The sequence below is a fragment of the Microtus oregoni genome, unplaced genomic scaffold, assembly GCF_018167655.1.
Source record: "Microtus oregoni isolate MIOR12 unplaced genomic scaffold, Mior012 000002F_ref0000024, whole genome shotgun sequence".
NCBI classification, from domain to species: Eukaryota; Metazoa; Chordata; class Mammalia; order Rodentia; family Cricetidae; genus Microtus; species Microtus oregoni.
Window position 1 is genome coordinate 42502155 of NW_024543061.1, and position 27800 is coordinate 42529954.

Consider the following 27800-nt stretch of genomic DNA (forward strand, 5'->3'; position numbering starts at 1 on the left):
TGGCTAGCATTTATTCTGGGGCCCAAATTACAGTCTTTAGACACATGCAGCATTTTCTTTCTTAAAGCAGCCATGGGAGCAAGTAAAGTTGTTCATATTTTGTAAAAGAAGGCAAAGTTCAGAGATGGCCACAGGAGCTAGCACGGGCCAAAAGACAGTCAATAGTAAAATTCTACTTCAAGAGTTCATCTATTTCGGAGTCTGTGGTTCCTTATCACTATTCACTAAACCACCTTCCAGGGGCTCTGTGGTCACCTGTCCTCCTCTGGGAATCTAAACTCTTCTCACAAGTAAATATCCCACAGCTGAGACCTTGGACATCCCAGCTTGCCTCCCATCATATGGAACTCAATGCTAATCCCACGGATGAGAATTTATACACTCAGGCTTGCCTCCCATCACATAGCACTCAATGCCAACCTTAATTTTATATGTCCAGGTCTACATCCTATCACACAGAACTCAATTCCAACCTTATATGCCCAGACGTATATCCTACCACACGGAACTCAATGCTAACCCCACAAAGAAACAAATTCTTTTCTGCTGTTATCCCAACAGCTCATAAATAAATCATAGATAGTTCACAAGTTCCAACCAGAGAAGGCAATAAATAATCCATCTCTCTATATTTTTGTAATATTCTGAGAGGATGAAGGTTAGATATGTTGGACTAATGAATTCAGAAATCAACATGTTTGGAGACATACACTTCCAAGCAAAAACTGTTCTAGGATAAGAACAAAATTCCTGTCTTTTGAGTAGTGACATGGACATAAATTCTTGTCTCACTCAAGTTCCTCTAATAGTAAATCATAAGATGTACTTAGCATTTTTTAAAGGATATTACTTTTAAAGGGAGAGAGGGTGGCTATGAAATCTAAGCCCCTCAAGCTCTTACATCTCAAAAAGAAATGATGAAAGACAGAAATTAAGAGAACTAAAAAAACCAGAAAAGCAGCATGACATATGGCCATCAGGAGAAAAGGGTGGACTGGCCTTCACGAAGTTCAGTCACTATCAAAACGGACAAAGGAAGGACCACAGCCTGAGGTCTTCACTGAGCAGAGTGGCACTCAGCATGGTGGACTGACTCTACCAGCTGCCCATCCCTGCACGGCTCATGGGAATCATTAATCTTCATTAGAAGAACCGTGCTGTTAGCTACCGCCCTGGGGCGGGTGCTCGGTGTGCCCAGGGAAAGTGGCATAACTTCAGTGTTGGCAGTGGCTATTGTGCTCTGATTCTTCCTAATCGCAGTTCCGATGGGCAGCTCTGATTATCAACTTTACCTTCTCACTGCCCACATCAGACGATCCTGCTCTAGCAGCACCCTGCTTGGCTTTCAAGACCATGTCTGCTTCGTGCTTTGAAGGGGCTCCCTGTGGCACTTGCTCTAAATCTTAAGTCTGACCATCGAAACATGCCCTGCAGACCTAACACCAATGTCTGTGGCTCTTTTCTCCCATCAGCACCACACACACACAAAACACAAACAAACACACACATACACAAAACACAAACAAACACAAACAAAACTTAAAGACATATCCTACCAAGCCTGACGGCCTGATTTCCATTCCTAGGACCTACGTGGCAGACAGAGAGAAATGACCACTGCAAGTTCTTCTCTGATCTTCACACAGGTACTTGATTTACACATGCACACACAAATACACAAACAAATTCAAAAGGCAGCAATACTTTTAAAAGCTTAACTTTTTAATGAGCACACGTGTCTTACATTCTCAAAGCCTCCATACCTGAAGATAAATATGTAGCTATCATGTGGAAAGGTGAGTAAATATAAAAGGTATTTTATCTGCATATGTCATCAAGGGTTTGTTGTACTGTTGTTTTTTTTTTTTGTCATTTTTTGGTTTTCTTTTCTTTCTTTTTTTTTTTCCTTAGGAAATTATCTAAGATTTAATTCTTGAACCTAATATTCACTAGAGAAATTTAATCGAACACTAATCACTTCTGATTTATTCTTAGTTTTAAATATGCCTTGGGATCTAATTAAATCTTATTAAGATATGAATAAGAGATACTGAGTCAAAACTTCCCGGGAAGCACACATTGTCTATGGGAAGCAAACTAACGGGCACAGGATTGGAGGGAAAAGCTGCCAGCAAGGCAGCCAGACTTCAGAGCTTCAGCTTGAGATGGACATCCATCTCCACATGCAATGCGTGTGTTATGAGCTATGATAAGCAAAAAGGCGGCTTTTATTTTGGAAGGTCCTGTGCATGCTAGCTGCATTACTTTTCAAAGTGACCAAACTCATATAAAAACAGCTTCTGGGAAGACGAACTTGTCTGGACCCACAGTTCGAGAGGGTTGTGTCCATCACAGTGGAGAAGGCACAGCGGAATTCCTGGCAGCGGGAGCATGTGGCTGGAGCTTTTCACATCTTAGAGGACCAGGAAGGAGGTAAGGATGGGTAGTGCACTCTCCCCTTCCTCCTGTTATTTTGTCTGTCCTCAACCCTGTGGGCTAGTGTTGCCTATAATCAGGGTGGACGTTCCCTCCTCAGTTCAGCCTCTCTGCAAACTCACATAGACACACTGAAAAGTGTGTCTCCTAGGTAACTCCAGAGCCAACCATGCTGACAGTGCAGATGAACCACCACAGTAACCAAATGCTCTGCTTTTGAACCAATCCTCCAGCTCCAATCTGAGTAGTTAAAAAATATACAAGGAAATACATGAACAGGAGCAAGTGAAAGCAAGCTGCATCTATCTGTGATAAAGTTAAAAATAAACTTCCAATGCTCTAATTCTTTACTTTTACTACTTCCTGTATTATATGAACAGGAATACTTCAGAGAATTTGGCATCACAAAGTACGGTTTTAAGTATTTTAATCTTCTGACAATTCCCCCACAAAATACTTGTACTGATGGAAAGCTGTTAACTCAGACTACTTCTCCTTTGCAGAGGCTAAGTTTCATAAATGTCTTAAAAATAAGTAACTGCTTCATACCACATGTATAATTTTCACCTTTTATGCTTGCTAACGTGGCTGGCATGAAATGTTCTATGCTATAAAGACATTCATCTAGAAGCAAAATAACGAGAAAATAATAACAACAGTAATAAATATTAAAGAATAGAGACGGGAATGAAGAGTTCAGTGCGTCCTCAGAACGGGTACCAAGCAATGTTGTTTAGCTAAAGGGACACTGCAGAATAAAGGTGGGATGTCTAGTTTTAACTGTTGTCACATGTTGACTCTAGACAAGGCATCTCTCTGAAATAGTCCAGGGTTTTCTCCACCACAGTACAAGAGCAGCGCCACGCTCCTGCTTAGACACGAAGAAGATAACAGAACAAGGCTTATTTCAGTAAGTCCTATATTTGACTTTGCTATAAATTCGTGTAACCTATACCAAAATCTGGAATAATAATTCACATTTGCTTAGGATAGCAAGAACCTTTTGACCTGCACCACCTCCCTTACCTGTTTAGACAACATGGCAGGTAGTATTCGTGTACTATTCTCAATATGAAAGAAACCAAGGATCAGCATTAAAAATTGCAAAACTGCTGTATTTATAGGTGCCTCCTTATTTACACCTGAAAACCAAACAATGGTATTATTATTATTACTAAGTACAAAGATATGACAAGGAAGGGAGAGTTATCACTTACAAATGGCTGCATAGACATCCCCAAAACATCATTTAAGCTAGTCTACAACAGAATCAGAAAATACACTGCCAAAGCCTTACCCACCTCCTTTTTCACACCCATGACAGACATTGCTGAATGGTTACCACACCATACACGCTCAGTCATGCATAGATTCAGGATTCTTCTACTCATAATCCTATCCACAGATGCCGCTGTCCACCAACAGAAGCCAGCGTATAAGATGAAGTTCCAAGGCTGACCTCTGGAAACAGCTAGAAGGTTAACAGCTGGTCCTTGGGCCTCACCTGCTCTGCAGCTGGCAGAGAATCTTCTGAACACAAGTAAGGTTATACTGCATACCTTTCATTAACATGGAATATATGGATAACAAAGGGATAAAGTTTTTTACTTTGTACAAGTAAGTTTGCTTGCACATGGGATATTGCTCTGTAGCCCAAGTTGTCCTTCAACTCATAATCTACTTGTTAGCCTCCTGAACCGACTAGCTTGTGTTTTGAAGCACGGTCTTCACATTTGCCCACTACTTGCATGGTAGACTAGACTACCTGCCCAGTGAACTCCAAGAATCCTTCTGCCTCAAGTTCTTTAATACTGTAATTGTATGTGGCCACCATGGCGTCCAGTGTTGTTGTGGTTTCTAGGGAATGGGCACGGGTCCCCGTGCTAGCACAGCACTTCAAGTGCTTTACAGACTGAGCTACCTCTCCTACATCAGCTCTGACTAACTCACTGACATTTCTAGACTCCCTTGTTGAACATGGTCAGTGGGGACTCTGGCCAGAGCAGTAGAGCTCCATGGCTTTATTTCTGACATTACCTACAAAACAGATCATCTGTTTGTGTCTGTTTAGCCACGATGCTTGCTTGTTATATGTTCTCGCATGAAATTATCACCTGTACTCACTCATAAGTGATTTTTAAACATAAGGCAAAAAAAAAAAAAACCCAGCCCACAAATCACAATCCCAGAGAACCTAGACAACAATGAGGACACTAAGAGAGACATACATAGATCTAATCTACATGGGTAGAAAAAAAAAAAGATCTCCTGAGTAAATTGGGAGCATGGGGACCTTGGCAGAGGGTTGAAGGCGAGGGGAGTGGCAGAGAGGGGAGCAGAGAAAAATGTAGAGTTCAACAAAAATCAATTTAAAAAATTCATTTTTTTCTCACTTTTCCAACAAATAAAATAATGTAATCGAAAGTGTCATTTAGGTCATGGAATATTTTTTTTCCTCTAAAATCAAATCAGACCCTAAATGGAAACATCTTAAATATTTTTCATCAGCAAGTTTTCATCACGGGGAATATCTAAACAAAGATGAGAGATTTAATTCAAAGGAAAAAGTGCACTGCTCACCATTTCCAAAAGTTCTCACCCCAGCCTGAAAATCTATACAGAGGAAGAATAAAATCAACCACATGGGCTTGGGCTAAGATTAGACTTATTGACGTCAGCGTGGTTTTCAAGACATGCATATGGATGACTGCAGAAGCCGAGGGGAGTGCATAGCTGGCGTGTCTGCGTGTTTGCACATACACAGCGACTTTTAATAAAAACTCTGTCAACTAAGGATGACTGGAAGCAATGAAAACTCCCACCAACCGGACCTGGTAGCATATGCTTGTAATCCTAGCTACCAGGAATGTCAAAGAAGGAGAAGAGCAAGTTCAAAACCAGCCTCAGCATCTTAATCATAAAAAAAAAAAAAAAGAGTGCTCTGGAAAAAACTTCATGGTAAATTGATAAGCCTACCAGGAACCAACAGATTATTCCCAAACCATGGTCCCACAGCCATCCTAGTCGAACTCAGTGGGTCCCAAAACAAAACAAAAAGACATGAATGTGGGAACGCATTGAGGTGTGTGTGACAGGAGCGAGAGGGAGACGGAAGGGGTAGATGTGAAAGTCCTCTGCCTGCACTGCATATATGTGCCAGACTGTCAAACCAATTAATTTTTAGAAAAGCCTGCATGTAGAGCATTTACTAAAGAGTCATGAGACCCTTGGTTCAACTCCCATCACCACAAAATAAAAAATAATAAATAAATAGGAAATCATAGTGACAGTCTAGCATAAGGAGCACCTATATTCTGTTTAGAAATTTCAGATTGCGAAATTTCAGAGAATGCCAGATTGCAAAAACAGAGCAAGGGAAGTCTAAGGTGAAAAAATGTTCACACATGATAGGTACATGTCAAAGAGACAGAATCTTAAAGTTTATAAAAGCTACATCTGGCCGGAACCAGCCATGTGAGCACGAGACCCCATTGAAACAGCAGACAAATGGGGGAATTAAATAGAGAAAAGAATGCCCCTTCCTCCAGTGGAAGGCCAACTAGTACAGAGATTCAGCGTGGGGCTGGTAGACAGCCAGCACGTGTCAACCATCAGTAACAACAGATTCGACCAAAACCCACCAACGAATACAAAAACCAGTGCGTGACGTCTGGGAAATGGGCAGAATATCTATACAGCCTTCAAGGGTCTTTCTTCAAGATGCTGATTAATTCAGAGACAATTACAGAATACTGCAGAGATAATTATTAATTACAAAGAAACATGTGACCGAAGACTAGATTAACATGACCAATACAAAGACAAAAGAAATGCCAACCCTTACATATGGGCCAAGAAAGACACAGGTTTCCTTCGGTGGGATACTTGCCCCAAATGCATGGCCTACAAGTGCTCATAAGAAATTGTTAGAGAAACACAAAGTGATAGACATCCCATGAAATATTTGTATGCTTCAAAAATATTTTGGTCTGAGCCATGGAGAACACCAAGGAACAAGGCCTTCTAACGATAGCAGGAGGGCTGGAGAGATGGCTCAGTGGTTAAGAGCATTGCCTGCTCTTCCAAAGGTCTTGAGTTCGATTCCCAGCAACCACATCGTGGCTCACAACCATCTGTAGTGAGGTCTGGTGGCCTCTTCTGGCCTTCAGGCATACATATAGACAGAATATTGTATACATAATAAATAAATAAATATTTAAAAAAAATAAAGATAGCAGGAACAAAACCCATCTGAACTTACAGAGACACGCCCCACCCCGGGGAGGCAGCATGTTCAGGATTTGGGCCTGGTGGGGTCCCAGCACTCAGAGAAGTGGACACAAACCAAAATCCTTAACCCAGAACCTATCTCTAATTGATAAGCACTCACAAATGAAAAATTAGTTTTCTCTAATGGAGTCTGAGAATAAAAACCACTCAAGACGAGGTCCCATGGCCAGCAGTAGACAGCCAACACAAAACGAACTCAATCGTATTTTTAAGAGGTTTTTTTTTTCTTTTTATTCTTTTCTTTACTACAAGTCTATTTGGTTATATATTATGGTTTCTAATTTTGTGCATTTAGGAGATGTCTGTGGTGCCTATCTCTCTGTGTGTCTTATTCTTTGGCTCTTTGTTTTTCTGTTAATATTTTTGTTTTGTCTTATTCAAATTTGTTTGTTTTTATTTTATTACTTTTCCTTCCTTTCTTCTTTCCTTCCTTTCTTTCTTAAATGCCTGTTTGGGTAGGGAGGACCTGGGAGGAGTTGAAGGAGAAGGACCCATAATTGGAATATATTATATAAAAAAACTATCTTTACTTAATATAAAAACAAATCAAAATTTTTTAAATTAAAAAACAAAGCGCAATTTGACCTGTGAGTGTAGACTCTAAGCATTCTCACCCAAATGAGAAATAAGGAAGATAATTATGCAAGAGAATATTTTGGTATGGAAGACAAAATTAAAGAATTATTATTCTAAGGTCAAGGAAACTCAAGACATTTGAAAACTGAAAGAAATCCATGGCAAGTTGATGGCAAATTCTGTCAACTCAACATTTCCAGAGATTACCCGAGAGAGGAATCCCCATCCTACATGTGGGAGGCGGAGGCACCATTCTACTGACTGGGGTCCTGGCACCATTGTATTCTATTCTATTGACTAGGGCCCTGTCCTGAAGTAAAAGGAGAAAGTGAGTTCACAGCAGCATCCAGGTCTCTGTTTTCAGGCTGTGAATGCCATGTGACTAGTGGCCTCAACCTCCTGCTATCATGCCTTCTTCACTACGGTGACTGTGCCCCTACACACTAAGCCAAAGCAACCCTTTCCTTAAGTTTCTTTTGTACTGTATCTTGTTGAAGCAATTATAAAAGTAACTAATATCACAGGGAATTGTCTTTCCCTGTGAAGACCATCACAGGAAGTAGTGACAATATATGAATCAACTGTGGAAGTGACAGTGCTGTGCCCTTATTTATTTCCTGGTTTAGGTTACCATTTTGCATGTATGTAAGAATTTATTTTAATTAAAAAATATGTGGTGTGTGCAGGGGTGGAGGGCTTGCAAGATGGCTCAGCAGGGAAAAGTGCTTGCTACCAAGCCTTGTAACCTGAGTTCAAGCCCTGAGAAACCCTTCATGGTGGAAGGATCGAACTACCTTCTGAATGTTTTCCTCTGACATCCACGCATGTACTGTGGCACACATGTGCATTCATGCATGAACACCCTCAAAGACACACAGATAAATATAAAAACGCTGATCTGTTTATGAGATTGACGCCGTCTACTGCATGAAAGGGGCACCTCATACCTGCATAAGAAAGGACGAACAAATGTGGCCAGCAAAGGGGGAAGTCAATGGAGATGCCGCATTCTAGGTGAAGAATGCACAAACACATGAGTCTGAGAGCCTGAAAGTACATTAAAATAAGGAAAACAAATCCTCCAGTCCTTAAAGGGAAGTAAAAAGGAAGCAAACATACCGTCATGTTGATTCATGCTCCCTTCTGCCACTTTCATTGGTCTCAGAACATCATCTTTGCTGTAAGGACACACAGTGGTGACACTGGCTCTGCAAACTAAGCAGTCTGGCTGCAGAGGGAAGGCCCTGTTTGGCTTTCAACCCATCCTGATTATCAAAGACAGTCCACTACATGCAGAGGAGGAGCGGTTTGTACCACACTCTCTGGGGCCCCAGATTTCCTGACTACCCGCAGGTCTCCAAGTCAGAAGACTTTTGAGATGAACATGCGTTTATAAATTCTGGAAATGAACAGGCTGATGGTACTTTCTCTACACCCACAGACCCACATTTAATGGCTTGAACAGAGAGCGATTTCAACCACACAATTGCTACAGGCTTTTATCAGCACGGGTTACAAGCCCTAACCAACTAACCAATAGTAGACTGAGCTCAGTCTTCCAATTCATAAAGTTTCAAGATGTAACTATATCTATCTCTCTATTTCTCTCTCTTTCTCTGCCTCTCTCTCTCCATCCCTCTATCATCTCTATTTATAAATATAATAGATATAAAAATATAAAACACTTATGTATTTATGAGATAGACACACACATGCATACGAGAGAGAGAGAGAGAGAAAGAGAGAGAGAGAGAGAGAGAGAGAACAGAGAGAAACTGCATAAGCACAAGCTTCAAAGTGAGCTTGCCAGGCTCTCCATTTGACGGCTTTCTTATGCTTTTCTCTCAATGGACAATTTAGCCAAAGGAAGTGTTCAGAGAGTTTCCCAAACATACTAATGTGGTAGTAGCAACTGGGGTAACAGGGAGGTGGCCCAGTGTTGGCTAAACTACAGAAAGATGGTTTGTACTCTGCCTGGCACACCCTGAGGGTTTTTTGAGAGTAGATTTTTCAACTTTTGCTCTTTCTTACATAACCATGTTAGAGTTGGGTGGCATCTGATTAAGTCTAAACGCTAGATCACAGAGGAAAGTGTTCAGCTTGTGAAGATCCCACCTCCATCAGTTAACCCACGCTTTATCTGGGCATATGAATATGAATATTTCAAATTGCTGGAAATAAAAAGCATACTGTTTCTTTGAGAACCTTGGGAAATGTAAGGTAAAGGAGTCTTACACCATCTTTCCCAGACAACTCCAAAAACAAGCTAAGAGGCAGAAAACCAAAACCACCAGGGAAGTCAGGGTTTCATGAGAGGACTATCTAGAGAAATGTATTATAATCTCCTACTAAGAACAAACTCATATGCAATTCAAGGAAAAGTCAAAAGTAGAAAAAGTACCAGGAGGGTCAAAGGTGGAGGAGTAGAAAGGGTACAAAACAATCAGAAGCCAACACTGACAAAGGCAGGAGCTTGTGTCTCTGAGCAGATGTGAGAGAGAACAGCAATGTCTACATATACCCAGGCCATAGGGGACACACAGTGCAGGCAGGCAGAGAGCAAGTGCTCCTGCCACCGGTGCTGGAAAAGCATTTAATGCAAGCAGCTTCACATCTCCAGCTCCAGCTTCCTTACTAGGCCTTGGCAGTGCAAGGGCAAGGGTCCCACTGGGGACTGTCACTCATCAGTCTGAGAAGAGACAGGTGCTGACAGCTCTGTCCCTGACCAGCTTGACTGTAACCCATTCAACACCATGAAAGTTTGCATCAAGGATGGCACTTATGGTAACCAATGCCCTGGCACCATGCAGCTGGCATGGCACATTGCACCTACACAGAGGTGCGGCTTCTGCCAGCATCACTGCATCTTCTGAAGCCACTGTGCCCGGGTGCTCACATAGCGACTCATTGTTAGATAATCTTCCATTCACTCTTACAGTCTCGTCTATCATTTTACACGTCTAAATGGATGTGTGCACACATAGTTTTGTGGCTTTCACTTCACGACAGCATTGAGTTCACCTCGATTGTTATGGAAGGTGGTGCTGGGGGAAGAGGGCAGATTCCGCTGTATGTGGATGAGGACACTGTTCTGTTCTGGTTTCAGAAGCAGACTCCAGGCAGAGAATAATGCAGACTCACCCTGCAGAATGGATGAGGCTGCATCTCTCTCTCTGGATTTAAAATCAGCAGCCTCTTGTAAGAACTAAAGTTCCCCCATGAGGTTCTGCTACTAGCTTGCTCACTGCCTTGAAAACACGAGATTTAGTGTGGGAAAACAGAAAGCCTAACTCTTCTCATGAACACACACACACACACACACACACACATGCACACATGCACACACCCCACAGCACCATCAGACTCATGCCCTGGTAATAAACCCTAACGCAGACAATGAGGTGAACTGGAGCACATATCTGCAGTCCCGAGAATCACTGTATCATGTCAGGAGAGATTAGAACTCGACGGAAAAGGGCAACACAGTGTCAGCCGTGATTATGTATGTGGCGGCTCTCTATCGGAATCTCCCTCCTTTATGTCTCAACACTGGGGCCTGATTAATATTTTACATACTGTCCAAAGTGGGAGGGGGACTTACCAGAAACCCGTACTGAACATTTCAAACACAGATCATCCTCTGCCAAGAGAAAATCCTGCCCAGCTGGAGATTTCGCGTTTGCAAAGCTTAAGAGCAATGAGATTCCGTGACTTGGAGAAACTGGCTGTCCCACTGATGCCTTGGCAAGACAGGCTGTACTTATCTTTTTGAACAATAGACTCAGAAAATGGATTCGCTTTCAAAAGCTATGGTAATGCATTTGGACTCTGCTGCCCAAGTAAGCTGCTGTTAGAGAATGCACCACGCTAGGCTGGAAAGTCCAAAGCACAAGATTTAACCCCAAGTTCAGAACTCTTTTGAAGGTCAAATGCAGTGTAACCATCTTAATAGTATCCTTAAACAAAACCAAATAGGCTTCAAATACATAAATGACCACCTGGCTCTTATTCTCAGCCTTAACTCAGGTATTTAGCTTCCCTGGGAAGACTCAACCACGTTTTTTATTAATTTTGTTCCCCAGAGGACATAAAATTACCCAGAAAGAAACCACTGCTCAATTGGTTCATGTAAAACTGGAACATTGACAATACCGTTCTCCGTCTTCTTTGCACTTTGTGCCCCCAGGAGAAGAAGCCTGTGGTCACATGACCATGGGTGATGCAAAACTTCACTTATGGTTTAAAATAAAAATTCCCAGGAAATGCAAATGTTGTGCAAAAGTGTCTGGGACAGCAAACTCCTCAGGTATTTGTGCTGGTTTTCTGGCTTCCTGTTTGGTGATTATGGAAGTGGATATAGCCACGGATGACCTTCCTGTGGCATCTAGCAGGTCACCTTGGAATCTCGTATTTGCTTTTTCTTTAGCAGGAGTTTGAATAATTAAGTCCCCAGAAATATTCATTAAATGAGAAATCTGAATGATCCAAAACAGCACCCATATGAAATCAGGTCTCTCAAACTTGGCCACAAGAGCCCACACAATGAGGTGAGAAACAACCGGCTTCCTATCTGCACGCTAGAACTCTGCCATGTGTTACCCTAACTCCAAAGCGCTGCATGGTGCCACTGAGAGACCTCCCAATGACAGCCTTCAAACCTGCTACGCAGTAACTGAAAATGACGAGATAGATGGGTGTGAAGTGAGAGGACCCCAATATCCACTTTGACCTGTTTGTCTCTGGGCCACCAGATCGTCCAACAGACCGCAGGCAAACAGCCGAGAGGGGAGTGTGAAGGGACACAAACAATGCCTGTGCCGAGGCTGCACTGTGGTGTGAGCACCGAGGAACAGACAATGACTTTGAGGCTGATACACTCACACCGAATATGTACAGAGTCCCAATCTGTCCAACAGGGGGCCGATCATCTGTTTCTAACTAGCATGTAAACCCTCTGAAGGTTGTTTTGTGCAGGGCAGGAATAGAGGCATAGCAAACAGATGTAGGTCCTCATGGGAACAGATGTAGGTCCCCATGGGAACAGATGTAGGTCCCTGTGCAAAGAGCCAAATTGTGAACATGCCCCCTCCAAATCCAGCCTCTCCTTGCCGAAGGAAACTTCACACCAAGGCAATCAACACCTGATCAGGTTACACACCACCGGAAAAGTATCCTGCTCCCCACCCATCCCCACAAGGGGCACCCCTAACCCCAGCCCCTAAACATCCCTCTGCGAGCCAGGCAAAGGTGAATGGCAGGCAGTCTATCCAGACACCAGCCAGTGTTCACATACCTCAATAATCCTGTCATGAATTTGCAGGCCTCCTTCCTTGGCTGCCGGCCCACTGTCAACTATTTTGGATACAAAGATTCCTTCACTGGAGGGTCCATCTTGATTGTCCTTAGGGTTAAGAAAACATAGGCATGAATGCTAGGCATGGAAGCTGGCATGAAAAAATAAAATCAAATCAAAAAACAACTTTGCCCTCTGTGACCCCAACTTGTCAGAAGTGGTGTTAAAGGTAAAAGCTGTTTGTTTCCCTTCATTTCTGTTTTAACTGAAACTGGCTCATATGTATTATAAAAATATTCCAAACTGGAGCCAAAGTCAGATGATGGGAGGAGTGCGCTATCTTCGAGCAGCCGTCCTCCTTCCTCCATGAGGCTTCTATTTCAGAGTGTGTATTCTGTCCAATAATACACATCACCTTCCTCAACACGAGTCTGCTCCTCCTCCTACACATAGCAGGATCACACCAAGCCCACTCTTCATGCACATAGCAGGATCACACCAAGCCCACTCTTCATGCACATAGCAGGATCACACCAAGCCCACTCTTCATGCACATAGCAGGATCACACTGAACCCACTCTTTGGCCCTTAGCTTTATATTTTCTTTTCATTTCCATTTATTTCCCTTTACCTTCCCACCCCATTTTCCATCCCACTACCTCCTCTTTTCTCTCTGCTCCTTCCCTCCCTCCCCTTTCCATATTTCCTTTCTTCCCTCCATCCTTCAACCCCTTCATTTCTTTTCTTCCTGCCCTTTCTCTTTCCTTCTTTTCTCTCTTCCCCTTCCTCCATGCCTCATTTCTTTCCTGCTTTGGGAGCAACTAAGCCACACTTCCTAGCACTGCCCTGCTTCCCCAGTCTGAACAGGACTCGAGTTCAGGAAGGATGGACAGTGTCTGCAGCTCTTACCATCAGAAAAGATAAATCACTCTGATTTAGTATTTTGAAACATCATTGCTCACAGACACCTAACAAAGAGTCCTTAGCAATTTGAATAGTTGGGCCAAATTTATACAAGAGGCAAACACAGTTGGCTGGCCCTCTAGAGACTGCCCTGAGATTTCACTAGACACTGGCCCCAGTTGCTACCCACACAAAGAATTGCTCCAGGAGTCACTATGTAATAATCTAACTATGAAATGAGATATTTACGAATAAAGATGAAGAGGTCAGCTCATTTCTCAAAGTCCCTCCTTTCCCCGACTGGAAAAGGATCCAACTGCTTGTTCTGGCTTCAGCTTGTTCATGAACTTCTTTCTACATGGTACTGGGACAAGTCTTTTCCAAGTGTTTAGAACGTTCTAGTGATTAACAGATGGGTTCTTAAATTACATGGCACATGCATGTGCTGTTTCCAAACAAAAGCATCTGATAATATGCTTGATCTTACCCAAAAGGCCAATGAAACAAGATGACTTGAAAAGGGAGCAGAGGACACTTCAGAGAACTCCAAACCAGTGCCATGCTAAATTCTTTCCCATAATGCTCTCTATAGAAGTACATAAAAATACCATGGCCCAAAAGAACTATGAAAATATAACCTTTTCATTTTCAAACAGGAAAGAGAGATGGAGGGAGGGAAACAAAACAAAATATAGAATGGAAGGGAGGGGAGAGAAAGAGATAGAGAGAAGGAAAGGGAACCATTCTAAGGAACTATATCTAAGGCTAAGAGAATGCACTCTGCAGCCTCTTCTCCCTTCCCTCTCTCCCTCCTTCCCTCCTTTCCTCCCTCCCTCTGTCTCTCTTTGGCTCTTACTTTCCATCTCTGTCTCTGTCTCTCTCCATATATGCCAGAACAAAGCAAAAACGCCAAGTTAGCACGAGCATAAGTGTTTATCCATTCTCCATTGCTGCATGTCATTGACATATCTCTAAGTGCCACCCGAGCTCCATCAATGCTTCCTTAGAAGATGGGTCGGCATTGGCATGGGTGTTGCATGAGGTTCTCTTTACCTGGCATCTCTGCTTACCATCTCCGCACTCAGCTCACACTAACCCTTAATCAGCTAAGAAACTACAAGTATCCTTTCTCTCTTAGCAGCCTCATTCATGCCTGCATCCCAATCCAGCTTCCTACACGAGCATCACAAATGCCAGTACAATGAGGGTTTCTATTTACCAAGGACTCATGAGACAGCAGGTGCCTGCATCATTTAATCCTCACAATAACCCCAGCAGTAAGAACTACTGCCGTCTATCCCACAAGAGGAAAGCCTGAATTCAGAAAGGCTAAATGCACATAGCTAAAAAGCAGCATTAGTTCATAGAGGCTAGGAGATCCTCAAAGGCAATCCTCTTTCCCAATGAGAAAACTTACAAAACACGGATGCAGAGGTCCAACATCTCATCCGCATGGCATTCTAATTAAGGCAGCTGAAAAGCCTCACTGGACAGCTAAAGGTTTCGAAGCAAGCAGGGTTTCCCACAGAGGAGATGCGATATATCTCATGAGAAAAGGACCTATCTTTATTTACCCACTTTACATTTCCTGGCCAGAGAGGAGATTCAGGAAGGGATTTGGGTTTTGGTTTGCTCTGCAAAATACTAAACTGTGTCTAAGTAATTATTATAAAGGGATGCAAGAAAGTTCAAGCAAAAAACCTGACAGGAACAAGCGAGACCCAACACTGGAATTAGTGTAAGATGGTGGTGAAGGCTGAGGCCAGGATACAGAAAATACGAAAAATGCTATGATTATAAGTCAGCTGGGCTGGGAAAGCACTTGCTTTAAACATGAGGACCTGAATTTCAAGGTACTAAAAAACTCTGCACACACACACACACACCACACACACACACACACACACACCACACACACACCACACACACACACACACACACACACATGAATTTATACACATAGGAATCACAAGAATGAAATGAAGGAAAACCATTCCTGACAGCCAGATTTCCCCCTTGGGTATCTGTCTCCTCTCTTAGCCCGTCGGGCTCCTCCTCTAACATACTCCAAGTCAGATCTATTTATCAAGGTGAACTAATGTATTTGTTCAAGGTGAACTAATGGGATTTGTTTTACTGTCTTGAGTCAAAGAAAAACAAGAGTTACTTTCATCTCAGGAGTACTAAGATATAAAATACACTTGCCCAGGGCCTAAGTGACAGGAAATACCTGACCAGCTACTACGTCTTAGGGGACATAAGAATTGATAAACAAGCGCTGTGGTTTGGCTGACAGCACTGTGCAATGACAGTCCTGATGTCAGAGTCCCTGGGCTGGGCTATTTCGCAGTCCACAGCAAACAGGAATTCCTTGAGAAACACACTCACCATTCACATCACTTTCAGCTTCAAGACCTGATCATGTGTATGCCTGGTGGCTCAGTTCTGGTTCGCCTAAAACTTGCTATGTAGAACAGACCGGTTTCAAACTCAAGAGATCTGCTGGAGTGCCTTTCAAGTGTTGGGATTAAGGACATGTGCCACTGTGCCTGGAATTCAGCTCAGCTTTTTCCTGTGTTCCAGAGATCGGCCAGACCCTCCAGGTGAAGGGCGAATACATTTAGATTTTGATAACCTTTTTCTGCTCATCAGGAGACGTACATCCAAGAAGGCAGTAAACACATCCATGTGGAATGAAACTTTCCTCTGGTTTCTGATGTTTGCTATATGTGCTTTATATTATATAGAATACTCCTGTGCACTGACGTGTGTGTGTGTGTGTGTGTGTGTGTGTGTGTGTGTGTGTGTGTGTGTAAGATCACAGGTAGGCATCAGGTATCTTCCTCTATTGCTTTCCACATTTTAGAAAATGGCTTTTATATTTTATATGGATGTGAATATGTAGGTCAGAGGACAGCTTGAGGTAGTCAGGTCTCTCCATCATGTGGGCCCTAGGAACCAAACTCAAGTGTGCAAACACTACTCACTGGACTATCTCACCAGCAGCTCCAAAACTCATTTTATTTTATTTTATTTTATTTTTTGAGACAGTTTTTCACTGAACCTGATCTTGCCTTTTGAGCTAAACTAGCTAGCTGGGATAGTTAGTATCTGGAATCCCCCTGTCTCTGCCCAACTTCCATCATTATAAATACAACATCTGGCTCTTTATGTGGCTGCTGGGGATTGAACTCCAGTCTTTGCACAGTGAGCACTTTACTCACTAAGCCAGTTAGTTACTCAGGTCCCCATGCATATCATTAGTTCAAGACCAAATCAACAGAGAACTCTCAGGAAGGCTACAAAATCAAAATCAGGTTGGGGTTGTATTTAAATCAACTTTTTTTTTTTTTTTTTTTTTTTGGTTTTTCAAGACAGGGTTTCTCTGTGTGACAGCCTTGGTTGTCCCACTTTTTAAAAGGAAAAGAAGTGGGAACCCCAACCCCCCCCCACCTCTTTGAAAAGCAGAAATCATCTTCCCAGGGAGTAGGCATGACCTTTCACCCATCCTGGGGTGAGCCTGCCAAACAGCCTCCTGGACCCAGCATAATGGGTTTCTCAGCAATCACCTCCCATAGAAGCACCTCTCGGCACCAGGATTTTGTAAACACTGGGCTTTGATGTGGTTCCACCTGGGGCAGAGACAAGGTCTTCCTAGTTCAGGCTCTGTTCCCTGTAGCAGCTTCTGAAACTTGTAGTAAGTGAAGTGGATCTTAGTTTACAGAGGTTGCTTTAAAACTGACGGCAGGAGGTGGGTAGAGGAGGGGCCATCATCACAGATGCAATTAAAGGGAATCCCATCTTGTCTCCACGCTAAGTCACTTATGGGCTTTCTTGTTCTGTCTTTTCCTTTAGGGAGCTGTGTGTGCTGGCCAAAGCCTCTAGTGATGAGCAATGCCCCCTCCCCCTACACACCCTTACCAATAGGTCCTTTTATAAGTTGGCACTTGCCCAAGGTCCTCTTTGTTGTTAGCTGAGGTCAAATGCTTACATACTGAGGATTGCCTGTTTCCCTCCCCCTTCCCCACACTGGGGCTTCAAGGAACTAGATCAGAACAACCTGATGACACACAGCCTGGAGTCATCATCAGCCAGGACACACAGCCTAGGGCCATCACCAGCCAGGACACACAGCCTAGGGCCATCACCAGCCAAGACACACAGCCTGGTGTCATCACCAGCCAGGACACACAGCCTAGGGCCATCACCAGCTAGGACACGCAGCCTAGGGCCATCACCAGCTAGGACACACAGCCTGGGGTCATCACCAGACAGGACACACAGCCTAGGGCCATCACCAGCTAGGACACACAGCCTGGGGTCATCATCAGCTAGGACACACAGCCTGGGGTCATCACCAGCCAGGACACACAGCCTAGGGTCATCACCAGCTAGGACACACAGCCTGGGGTCATCACCAGCCAGGACACACAGCCTAGGGTCATCACCAGATAGGACACACAGCCTGGGGTCATCACCAGCCAGGACACACAGCCTGGGGTCATCACCAGCCAGGACACACAGCCTAGGGCCATCACCAGCTAGGACACGCAGCCTAGGGCCATCACCAGCTAGGACACGAAGCCTGGGGTCATCACCAGCCAGGACACACAGCCTGGGGTCATCACCAGCCAGGACACACAGCCTGGGGTCATCACCAGCCAGGACACACAACCCAGGGTCATCACCAGGTAGGATACACAGCCTGGGGTCATCACCAGCCAGGACACACAGCCTGGGGTCATCACCAGCCAGGACACACAGCCTAGGGCCATCACCAGCTATGACACACAGCCTGGGGTCATCACCAGCCAGGACACACAGCCTGGGGTTATCACCAGCTAGGACACACAACCTGGGGTCATCACCAGCCAGGACACACAGCCTGGGGTCATCACCAGCCAGGACACACAGCCTGGGGTCATCACCAGCCAGGACACACAGCCTGGGGTTATCACCAGCCAGGACACACAGCCTAGGGCCATCACCAGCTAGGACACGCAGCCTAGGGCCATCACCAGCTAGGACACGCAGCCTAGGGCCATCACCAGCTAGGACACACAGCCTGGGGTCATCACCAGCCAGGACACACAGCCTGGGGTCATCACCAGCCAGGACACACAGCCTGGGGTCATCACCAGCCAGGACACACAACCTAGGGTCATCACCAGCTAGGACACACAGCCTGGGGTCATCACCAGCCAGGACACACAGCCTGGGGTTATCACCAGCTAGGACACACAACCTGGGGTCATCACCAGCCAGGACACACAGTCTGGGGTTATCACCAGCTAGGACACACAGCCTGGGGTCATCACCAGCCAGGACACACAGCCTGGGGTCATCACCAGCTAGGACACACAGCCTGGGGTCATCACCAGCTAGGACACACAGCCTGGGGTCATCACCAGCCAGGACACACAGCCTGGGGTTATCACCAGTCAGGACACACAGTCTGGGGTTATCACCAGCTAGGACATACAACCTGGGGTCATCATCAGGTAGGACACACAGCCTGGGGTCATCACCAGCCAGGACACACAGCCTGGGGTTATCACCAGCTAGGACACACAGCCTGGGGTCATCACCAGCCAGGACACACAGCCTGGGGTCATCACCAGCTAGGACACACAGCCTGGGGTCATCACCAGCCAGGACACACAGCCTGGGGTTATCACCAGCTAGGACACACAGCCTGGGGTCATCACCAGTCAGGACACACAGTCTGGGGTTATCACCAGCTAGGACATACAACCTGGGGTCATCACCAGGTAGGACACACAGCCTGGGGTCATCACCAGCCAGGACACACAGTCTGGGGTTATCACCAGCCAGGACACACAGCCTGGGGTCATCACCAGCTACAAGAGAGAAAACAGTAAAGCCCCAGTCTCACAGGCTCTCCAGTTTGGTAAGATTTTCACAGAGATGATGGGAATCTATGAGCTCATTCCTCTGGTTTCGTAAAGTGGGAAAGGCTGAAGCCCCCACCCGACATTTAAAATGTTGTCCCAGACAGATGACGCTCATCATTTTATCTACTACATATCGTTTATGACAAAACTGTCAGTTTTTAAAAACAAAACTTTGTTTTTGAAACTGTGGTTTTGGCTAAAAGCTACAGGAATTCCACCATAAATCTCATGTCACTCCCCTTGAGTGAAAACACAGTGTGGTAAGTCACTGCCCACATTATTCCAGACTCCAGGCCCAGCACCGACTTCATCTTCTTTTGATCATTTCTCTGCATATCCCTCAACTCTAATCATTTGATTATGTCTAGTTGCCCCAAATCCTACCCCTGTCCCTACTCTAGTTTTGCGAGTGCTGCCAAACCCACTGTTTTCTATCTTAGTGATTTTAAATAGCTTCAAAAATGTGTGTGTGCGCGCACACATGTGGGAGGGTTCATATGTGCGGAGATAAAACATAGATCATGACTCAGGGCACAGTGATAAATATGTAGAAAACCAGCACTCAGGAGGCCGAGGCAACAGATCACACAGTCTAGGCTAGAGTGGATTTGTAGCAAGAGCCTACCTCTAAACCTAAATGTTCCTTTGATTGAGCAAAGTTCTATCCATCTTTCAGAACTCAATTCAGTGGCCCTTATCTAGGATTCTTCCCCCTTCAGGGCATCTCTAGTGGTCCTCACCTACTCCATCAACCTCTCTATGGAGGTGTGAGCTCCAGGAAAGCTGGGGCAGGGGATATTACCCATCTCTATAGGGCTGGCACCTTCTTCTGCTTGGGGATTCAGCACACCATCTTCTCTAGGTTTTCCTGACTCCCATTATTACTGACGACCGTTGCTTTGCCCTTCGATTCCCTTTTTCAACACACTTTTCCCACTCCTATAGTTGACAAGTGGACTTGCTTTGTGCCTGATTGAACCCCTGTCCAGTAATCATACTCTGACTACAGAGCTTCAATCTCCTTGGCCTCTATTGGACTTATCCACCCCTAGCAAATAACCGTGTTTACTATGGATTTGTTGAATGAGCAAACCTTGTTTTCTTGAGCTATTTTTAGCTGGTAAGCCAGGAAATGGTCAGTGTGAGGAGAGGAAAAAGCAACAGCAGACACTCAGCTAATTCTCCTTGGATGATGAGAGCCTGAAAAACATTCCTTGCTATTCCCCAGAACTCCATCTGCAGACATTTTCTTCAAAGCTAAGCTGGCAGAGGGGAATTTGGTCCCTTCTATCTAGTAGAGAGGCCATCGAGGGATGGGGTGGCTAAAGAGTTGCCCTTAAGAAGACTGGATGGGATGGAACCTTGTCCATGGGTAACGCCAAGGTGGCAGAACAGAGTTCAAGGTGTCATTTCCACATGGGTCCAGCTCAGTAGTGAGGTCACTGATCACCCATTTCTAACCACATCTATACAACTTCTTTCAGCCCTTCAGCTACATGATCAGTGAGGTAACCCAAAAGGTTAACAGTTTGAAAGAGAGGTACTACTAAGCCACTACTGTCACACAAGCGTGTGAAACCTCAGGCACAGGACACTGCTTAGCATGAACAGGTCTGAGTGGGAAACGACAGACACAGAACAAGGCAAAGAGAGACAGCAGAATGAAGCTAGCGAGTGTCCAGTCCTCACAACCCAGACCTCAACCCCTCTTCTAGCCTCCACTGAGAAAAGGAAAAGATAGTTTAGCAATTAACATACCACACATGGCCGGCCGCCAATAATATTGAATCCCAGGGAGCCAGAATCCCGGTGAAGAACAAGAGTCAGGCTTTTGGTTTCTTCACCCTGCAAGACAACAAATTAGTTGAAATGTTGATTTACAAACAGGAAATTGAGGGTAGGTATTATATATATGTATATAGATATATATACATATATATAAAGCTAACTATTTTATAAACCTTTATCTCTTGAGAAGTTCAGCCAACGAAAATTCTAGAACCCAATATGAAATTCAGCCCTGCCTTTAGGACCTCGCAGACATGCCTGGATATTGTCTCAACCTGGGATGACCACAAAAGAATGTCTAGAGGTGTCCAGACAGGCCACCAAGCATTCATTATCAATGACTCTTTGGCTTACCGATGCAGCCTTCTTCTGAGTGGCCTGCTGGACGCTGGCTGTCTAGACAGTCACTCTCTTGTTTGTTTCTCAACGCTTCTCAAGGACAGCATTCATGTCATGTCACGAGAGGGTCAAATGGCAATCCTCTCGGAAACGTGAGCACACGCAATGGCCTGTCAATAGTCGTCTGTTTGGGGGACTCGGGGGTGGGGGAGTGTATGTAGGAAACTGTCAGCTGCAAAATGTGGAGTGAAAACAGAAAGCTCTGAATCGTGCTGCAAAGAGGAGGGCTCCTTTCCACAGACAGTTACTGTCTGATGTACATGAAATATAGAAGCACTTAACACCAAATATGCTGGGCAGGGCTGGACATTATGACACCCTTAAATCCAACAAAATGAAGTCACCTGGGACAGGTCACACAAGTAGCCAAAGGAACAGAAATGCCAGGCACCCTAGCTAATGCTGTCAAGTGATAGAAGAACAGGAAAAGCAGATGCATTCTCATGTCCAAACTGTTCCTCTTTGTTCTGTGATATACACGTTAAGCCCACTAACATTGCTTTGGAATTTTGTCTAGTGAGACAGTTTACAGCTTTCTGTGTTGGACACTGGGAATCACTAAATCCATTTCTTCCTGTGCTCTCTTAGAAGGGTGAAAAGTTAGAAATACATGGTACGTTGGACGAGTTATCTTACATGGCTTACATGCCTGGCTTTCATAACAATCAATGATGGAAACCGTACAGTTACACACTAATCCAAGGCAGATGGTTGTGCTTTGACAACCTCAAATAGTGTATGAAGAAAAATGCATGATCAAATGAACACAAAGGTTATTTTCAAATCTACTATGTGAGAATCATAAAGAGAGGAGGGGGGCAAGGGAGGAAGCAAACTTGGAAGAGAAGGGGAGGAGAGGTGAGGGAAGGGGGAAGGATGGATGAAAAGAAAAGGGGCAAAAAGCAAAGAATTTTATTCTACTGCATTTCCAGTGGCAACAGCTAATCTTTTCAGTGTTCGCTATGTGCCAGAAACTACACTTGAAGTAAAGTGCTTTATTTTGATGTGGGATGGCCTTCTGTATATTTGCTGCTTATATTGGTTCATAAATAAAGCTCTTTTGGCCAATGGCTTAGCAGAGTAAAGCCAGGTGGGAGATCTAAACAGAGATAGAGAGAAAGAGTAGGTGGAGTCAAGCAGACGCCAGCGAGCCGGCTGCCAAGGAAACAAGACATGTAGAAAATGAGGTAATGTTACAGCCACATGGCAATACACAGACTAATAGAGATGGGTTAATTTAAGATGTAAGAGCTAGCTAGAAATATGCCTGAGCCATTGGCCAAATAGTGTTGTAATTAATATAGTTTCTGAGTGATAATTCAGGTCTGGGCGGCTGGGAAATGAAAGTACAGTTTCTGTTTACATTATTTCATTTACTAACTCACACAGGTCTATAAACTGATGCCATTACCATTCTCCCACTGTAGGAAGACTGCCCCAAAGTTGTTACCTGTCATTGGGCTAACACTAAGTTGAGCTTGTATATAGATGAACACCCTCCAGTCCTATCCATCTGTCATACTTCTTTGTCTCACTGTAGCATGTAAAAGGTAATCTTAAGCAGGTCTTTAAAATCTATACCCTGCCCCACATGTTTCAGCTGCTAAAGTTCCTGGAAAGGAATTCATTGTAGGAAGACTTGCCCAGGAGACAGAAACAGAACAAAATCATGTTTGAATTGAACTATATATTTCCAAAGGATCTGAGGTGCCCAGAGACATGGCCTCGGGTATCTCGGAGCGATTAAGAAAACCATGCCAGAAACACATTATTCCTGAGCCCAACAGCAGCTTGCAAAGAAATGTCTCGATGATCAAGTTGGCCTACATCTCCTCCCCAGAAGCAATCAAAGGGAAGTAAGAAGGATGCTTCACAACCGCCTTGAACTAGTCTGCTGACAATACAGAATTCAGATGGCACACCTCTTAGGGCTGAGACACAGCAGTAATCCAACGTGCAGTAGACTCACTAGGGATACTGAGCTGGCTAAGGTGAACGTCACCGTGAGCTGAGTTCTTTCATTTCTCCACCCAGCTACCAAAGGCTAGTCTCCGTTCTTCCCCACGAGCTTCATTCTGCTTTTCCTTTCCTACTGCTTTCCCCAGCAACCTTCACTAGCTCAGTTGTGCAGGTGAAATACAAACTGTGGTTTTCAACACCAGATGCCAGACAACACGCTGGAGATACTAAAATTCATCTCTGAAAAACTGGGTAATCTGTTCCTGGGCTCAAAATGCTTTAGAATTGAGTTGTGGAAATGGTTTCCATCCAGTTATATTTTCACCAACTGAAGAGAGGCATCCAAAGGAGATGTGTGAGGCCCTCACCCTTGCTGCCTTCCTAACGCGTCACACTTTATTACAATGGTATCTTTAATTTAGAAGAATATTTGAGCAGTACTGGATCATTTGGGAGCTTATTACAAGCCATGTTATGCAATTTTCTTCAAAGTTAAATGTGGAGGAACTGACATGGGAACGAGTTCTTCTTATGGGAATGGCTGATTAAATGGCACATCTGCCTCTGAGCACAGGCATTCCATTAGCACGTTAGACCTGGAGAAACTTAGGCTCAGGGACAAACAAACAAGGTTGGGTAGAAGTAAAGTAGGAGGAGCCTAAAGACTACAACCCAAGGTCTGTGAAACTCCAGCACCCATGTTCTCTGTAGGATGATGACAAATGTTTACATTCTATCCCAAATCCATCTGTCCCAGGTATGTCAATCTGCCACCTGAGTGGCAGCAATCTGAGAGGCAGAAGAAATACCAGGTCGACACATGACAAACATAAGGCAGGCAGCTCAGACTCTGAGCAGAGCACAGACGAGATAGGCTGGGGGTCAGCAGAAAGATAGTGGGGCACATGGGAGCGAAGGGGATGCAAAGCAGGTGTCACTTGAGCCATCACAAACTATAAACTAGGAAGGCAGAAGAGAGGGGGACAGGGTTACTAGGGATGGCTGCACACTCCGGAGAGCACCAAGTCCCACCAGATCATGGGGTTTAAGAATGAGAAGGAAGCAAGAGAAGGAAAACGGCAGCAAGCAGAAGTGAGGAGAGCTCTCCTTGGGAGCTTTGCCTTCAGTTGTCCATACTCTGACGATTCCCATGTCTCTTCCCCTGAAGGATTTCCCAGAACCCAACAGACAGAGGAGCATTCACTGCAATAGGGGTGGAAAAGAAAAGCAATTCATTATGGAGCCCAGAGACACCTCTATTTCTTGTAGCTGGACAGAGAGTTCTAACACACTACCAACATGTTACTGCCATCCTAGAACTATGTTCCAGGAGATGGCTGGGCCCTCAGTGTGATGCAGGTCTTCTTGGGAGAGTCTTACATCTTTAGGGTGGAGAAAGGGCACAGATTAACCTTAGAGAAGGGGCTACGGCTATCGAGACTCAGGTGGCATGAGACTTCCAAATGGACCAGGCCAGCAGGTCATAAGAACTGGAAGCTCACTTCCCAGTAACATAAAGGTGACTTTGCTTAAAATACGCATGGCTACTCTCTACCGTTATGAACCTATTGGATCACCTGAACTCTCAGCTGCTCAGCTTACACCTCCAACAGGCAGTTATTTAAGAATTTGGGGAGGAAAAAACTGCAGAGTGGAAGTTATCTATTACATGTACAGCCATGAACCTCTTAATGATGTTTTTCACCCAAGGACTTTTCACTTAAAGTCAGGCTATATATATATATATATATATATATATATATATATATATATATGTGGTCCCATGTGATGTCATATCCTAGTGTCGCCTGAGTATAAATAGACTTTATGATGCTTTCATGTGACAGAACACATTTCTCAGATCATCTCCTCGTGAAGCGAGGTGTTACTCCACTTTGATTGTCTGAGAGGCACTCTTCGAAGGGCTGCTCTTTCAGCACTGCAGAGTGTGACAAAGTCCCTAAGGATTTCAGCCTTATTCTGTTCCTCTCCCCTGGCTTCAGAAGCGTGGCCCCCGGCTATCACTCACCAGTAAGGCTCCTTCCTCCATCCCTGTCGCCGTCACCACAAACTCTTCCTAAAACTCCTTTTTGCCAAGCGGCGGCTGTTTCTGGCTCAATGCAGTTGTGGGCTTGTGGAACGGAGTTTGCTGAACTGGAAAGCTGCCCAATGGGTATAGGGGAAATGGAACTGACGGACTGACCGACCGCTAGGCTGTCTGGGATGACAGGACACCTCTCAGCTTCAGATTAGCAAAGCTCCTTGAGGCTCACACAGCTGGGAAGCAGACCCATCTGTTGACTAGTGACATGAAAGTGCTGTATATTTGGCTGTCGCCAAGCAAAGAATGTGCAGAGTTGGGGGTTGGAGGGACCAGGAGACAGAGCCCTCTGCCAGCAGTTCTCTAAGGAAGGGCTGGGGATGTCTTCATTCCCTGCACTCGGAGGCTTTGTCCTCTTTGTAGTTCAGGCTTCGCCAATGAAACAGCATAGACTAAGCCCTTCCTTGTAATTCAAATTCAAGTGGGAATAAAGGGTTCTTGGAGGAAGAACAGAAGAGGACACTGTGTGAGCCTAAGTTAGAGGGGGGTCATGGACATGATAACTTGAATATAAGCTTCAGTTGGATGAGATGGCCATGGGAGCAAAAGCAGGACGTGTGGATGTGTGGCTTACCAAGACAGGCGTAGAGAGAATGGAGAGAGATGAAGGGCCCAAGAAGGCTGGTATTTGTGACCAAAGAACAGCTTTTGTGGGGGGTTAAGTTCTGCAGAATCTCTCTCTCTCTCTCTCTCTCTCTCTCTCTCTCTCTCTCTCTCTCACACACACACACACACACACACACATCTGCAAGTCAAACAGCATGTGTTTGCGAAATAATGTAACAAACAGTTCTCACGTCTGCCCTATTCAAAAGTTTGCCACATTATTTAAACAAACTGCAAAACCCCTGAGTGTTTAATTTTGTATTTCCACCAATAAGCTAAGTTTCAAATTCATATCTTTAATTTTTGCCATTGACTCATTTGCTTTCCCAGTGACTGGTTCACAGGCAATGATTCATGGAAATAACCAAACACAATGCAAACCTCCATCATGACCTCAAGTGCGACATCCTTAATGTATCCATCAAGAGTGTCATGCTGGGACTGTTTGTGTACCCTCAATATTTAGATGTCAGGTGGTTGGGAGACGGCTCAGTCAGTAAAGTGCTGGCCTTGCAAGCAAAATGACTGTCACAAGGACTGGCAGTGCAGGCTTGTAATCCCAGTGCTGGAGATGTGGAAACTGGCAGACTCCTGGGACCCTCTGGCCATCCAGCTTACCACACATGCTAAGTTCCATGCCACTCAAAGACCTTGCCTCAAAAACAAAATGGACATCACCTGAGGAATAACACTGAACGTTGTCCTATATACTATATATATTGTCCCTATATTCCCCCCACAAACATATATGTATATACACATATGCGTTTTCAAATTTCTTTTGTTAAAATCCTAAGTCTCGATATCAATGGAAGAATGGAGGCATGTTGAAATGTGATTAGGAATCAATGTACTTATAAGAGGCCCCAGAGGGTCTTGCCTCTTCAATAAAGGCATGGGAGGAAGGAAAATAGAGAGGAAGGGAGGGAGGAAGGGAAGGAGGGAGAGAGGGAGGGGAGAGGGAGGGAGGGAGAGAAAGATGGAAGGAAGAAAGAAGCGAAGGAATGAAGGGAGGAAGGAAGGAAGGAAGGAAGGAAGGAAGGAAGGAAGGAAAGTTGGTTGTCTGTGAGCCAAGGCTGTCCCAGGCCCTCACCTGACACTGAATGTACCACAATCGTTTTCTTGGGCTTCTCAGGCTCCAAAGCATGAGAAAACAGGTTCTATGGCTTACAAACTACCCAGGTTATGACATTTTTGTTATAGCAATTCAAATGGACTAAGAGAGGGTGGATAAGAGTTTGTGAAATTTTGTTTTTAACAGGGTCTCACTATGTAGCACAGGACAACCCTTGAATGTGATCCTCCTGCCGTAGCCTCCTGAGTACAACGGTAAAAACAATATTTTTTTTTTAGTTTAAATATCCAAAGACCCACCCCAAAGTATTTTCTTTGCCAAATTAGAAAGAGAAAAGTCTACCTCACTTAAGAGTTGCAAGACCATTATATTCTTGTTTATAGGATCTGGGAGTTCCTTTCCAGAATCCCTGAATATCAGGGGAGAAGACGCATGTCATCCTTCAGACCACAGACGACA

The 27800-nt window shown here is 44.5% G+C and overlaps 1 protein-coding gene across 1 annotated transcript in view; it reads right to left on the reverse strand.

Annotated features, from left to right (window-relative positions):
- Positions 1-27800, reverse strand: part of Pdzrn3 (PDZ domain containing ring finger 3) — a 229703-nt gene that overhangs the window by 193805 nt on the left and 8098 nt on the right. The window contains exons 2-3 of the mRNA XM_041631464.1: positions 21172-21258; positions 12596-12703 (exon numbers count right to left, since the gene is read on the reverse strand). Of these exons, the coding sequence (XP_041487398.1) occupies positions 12596-12703; positions 21172-21258 (195 nt within the window). The remainder of the gene's footprint in view (positions 1-12595; positions 12704-21171; positions 21259-27800) is intronic.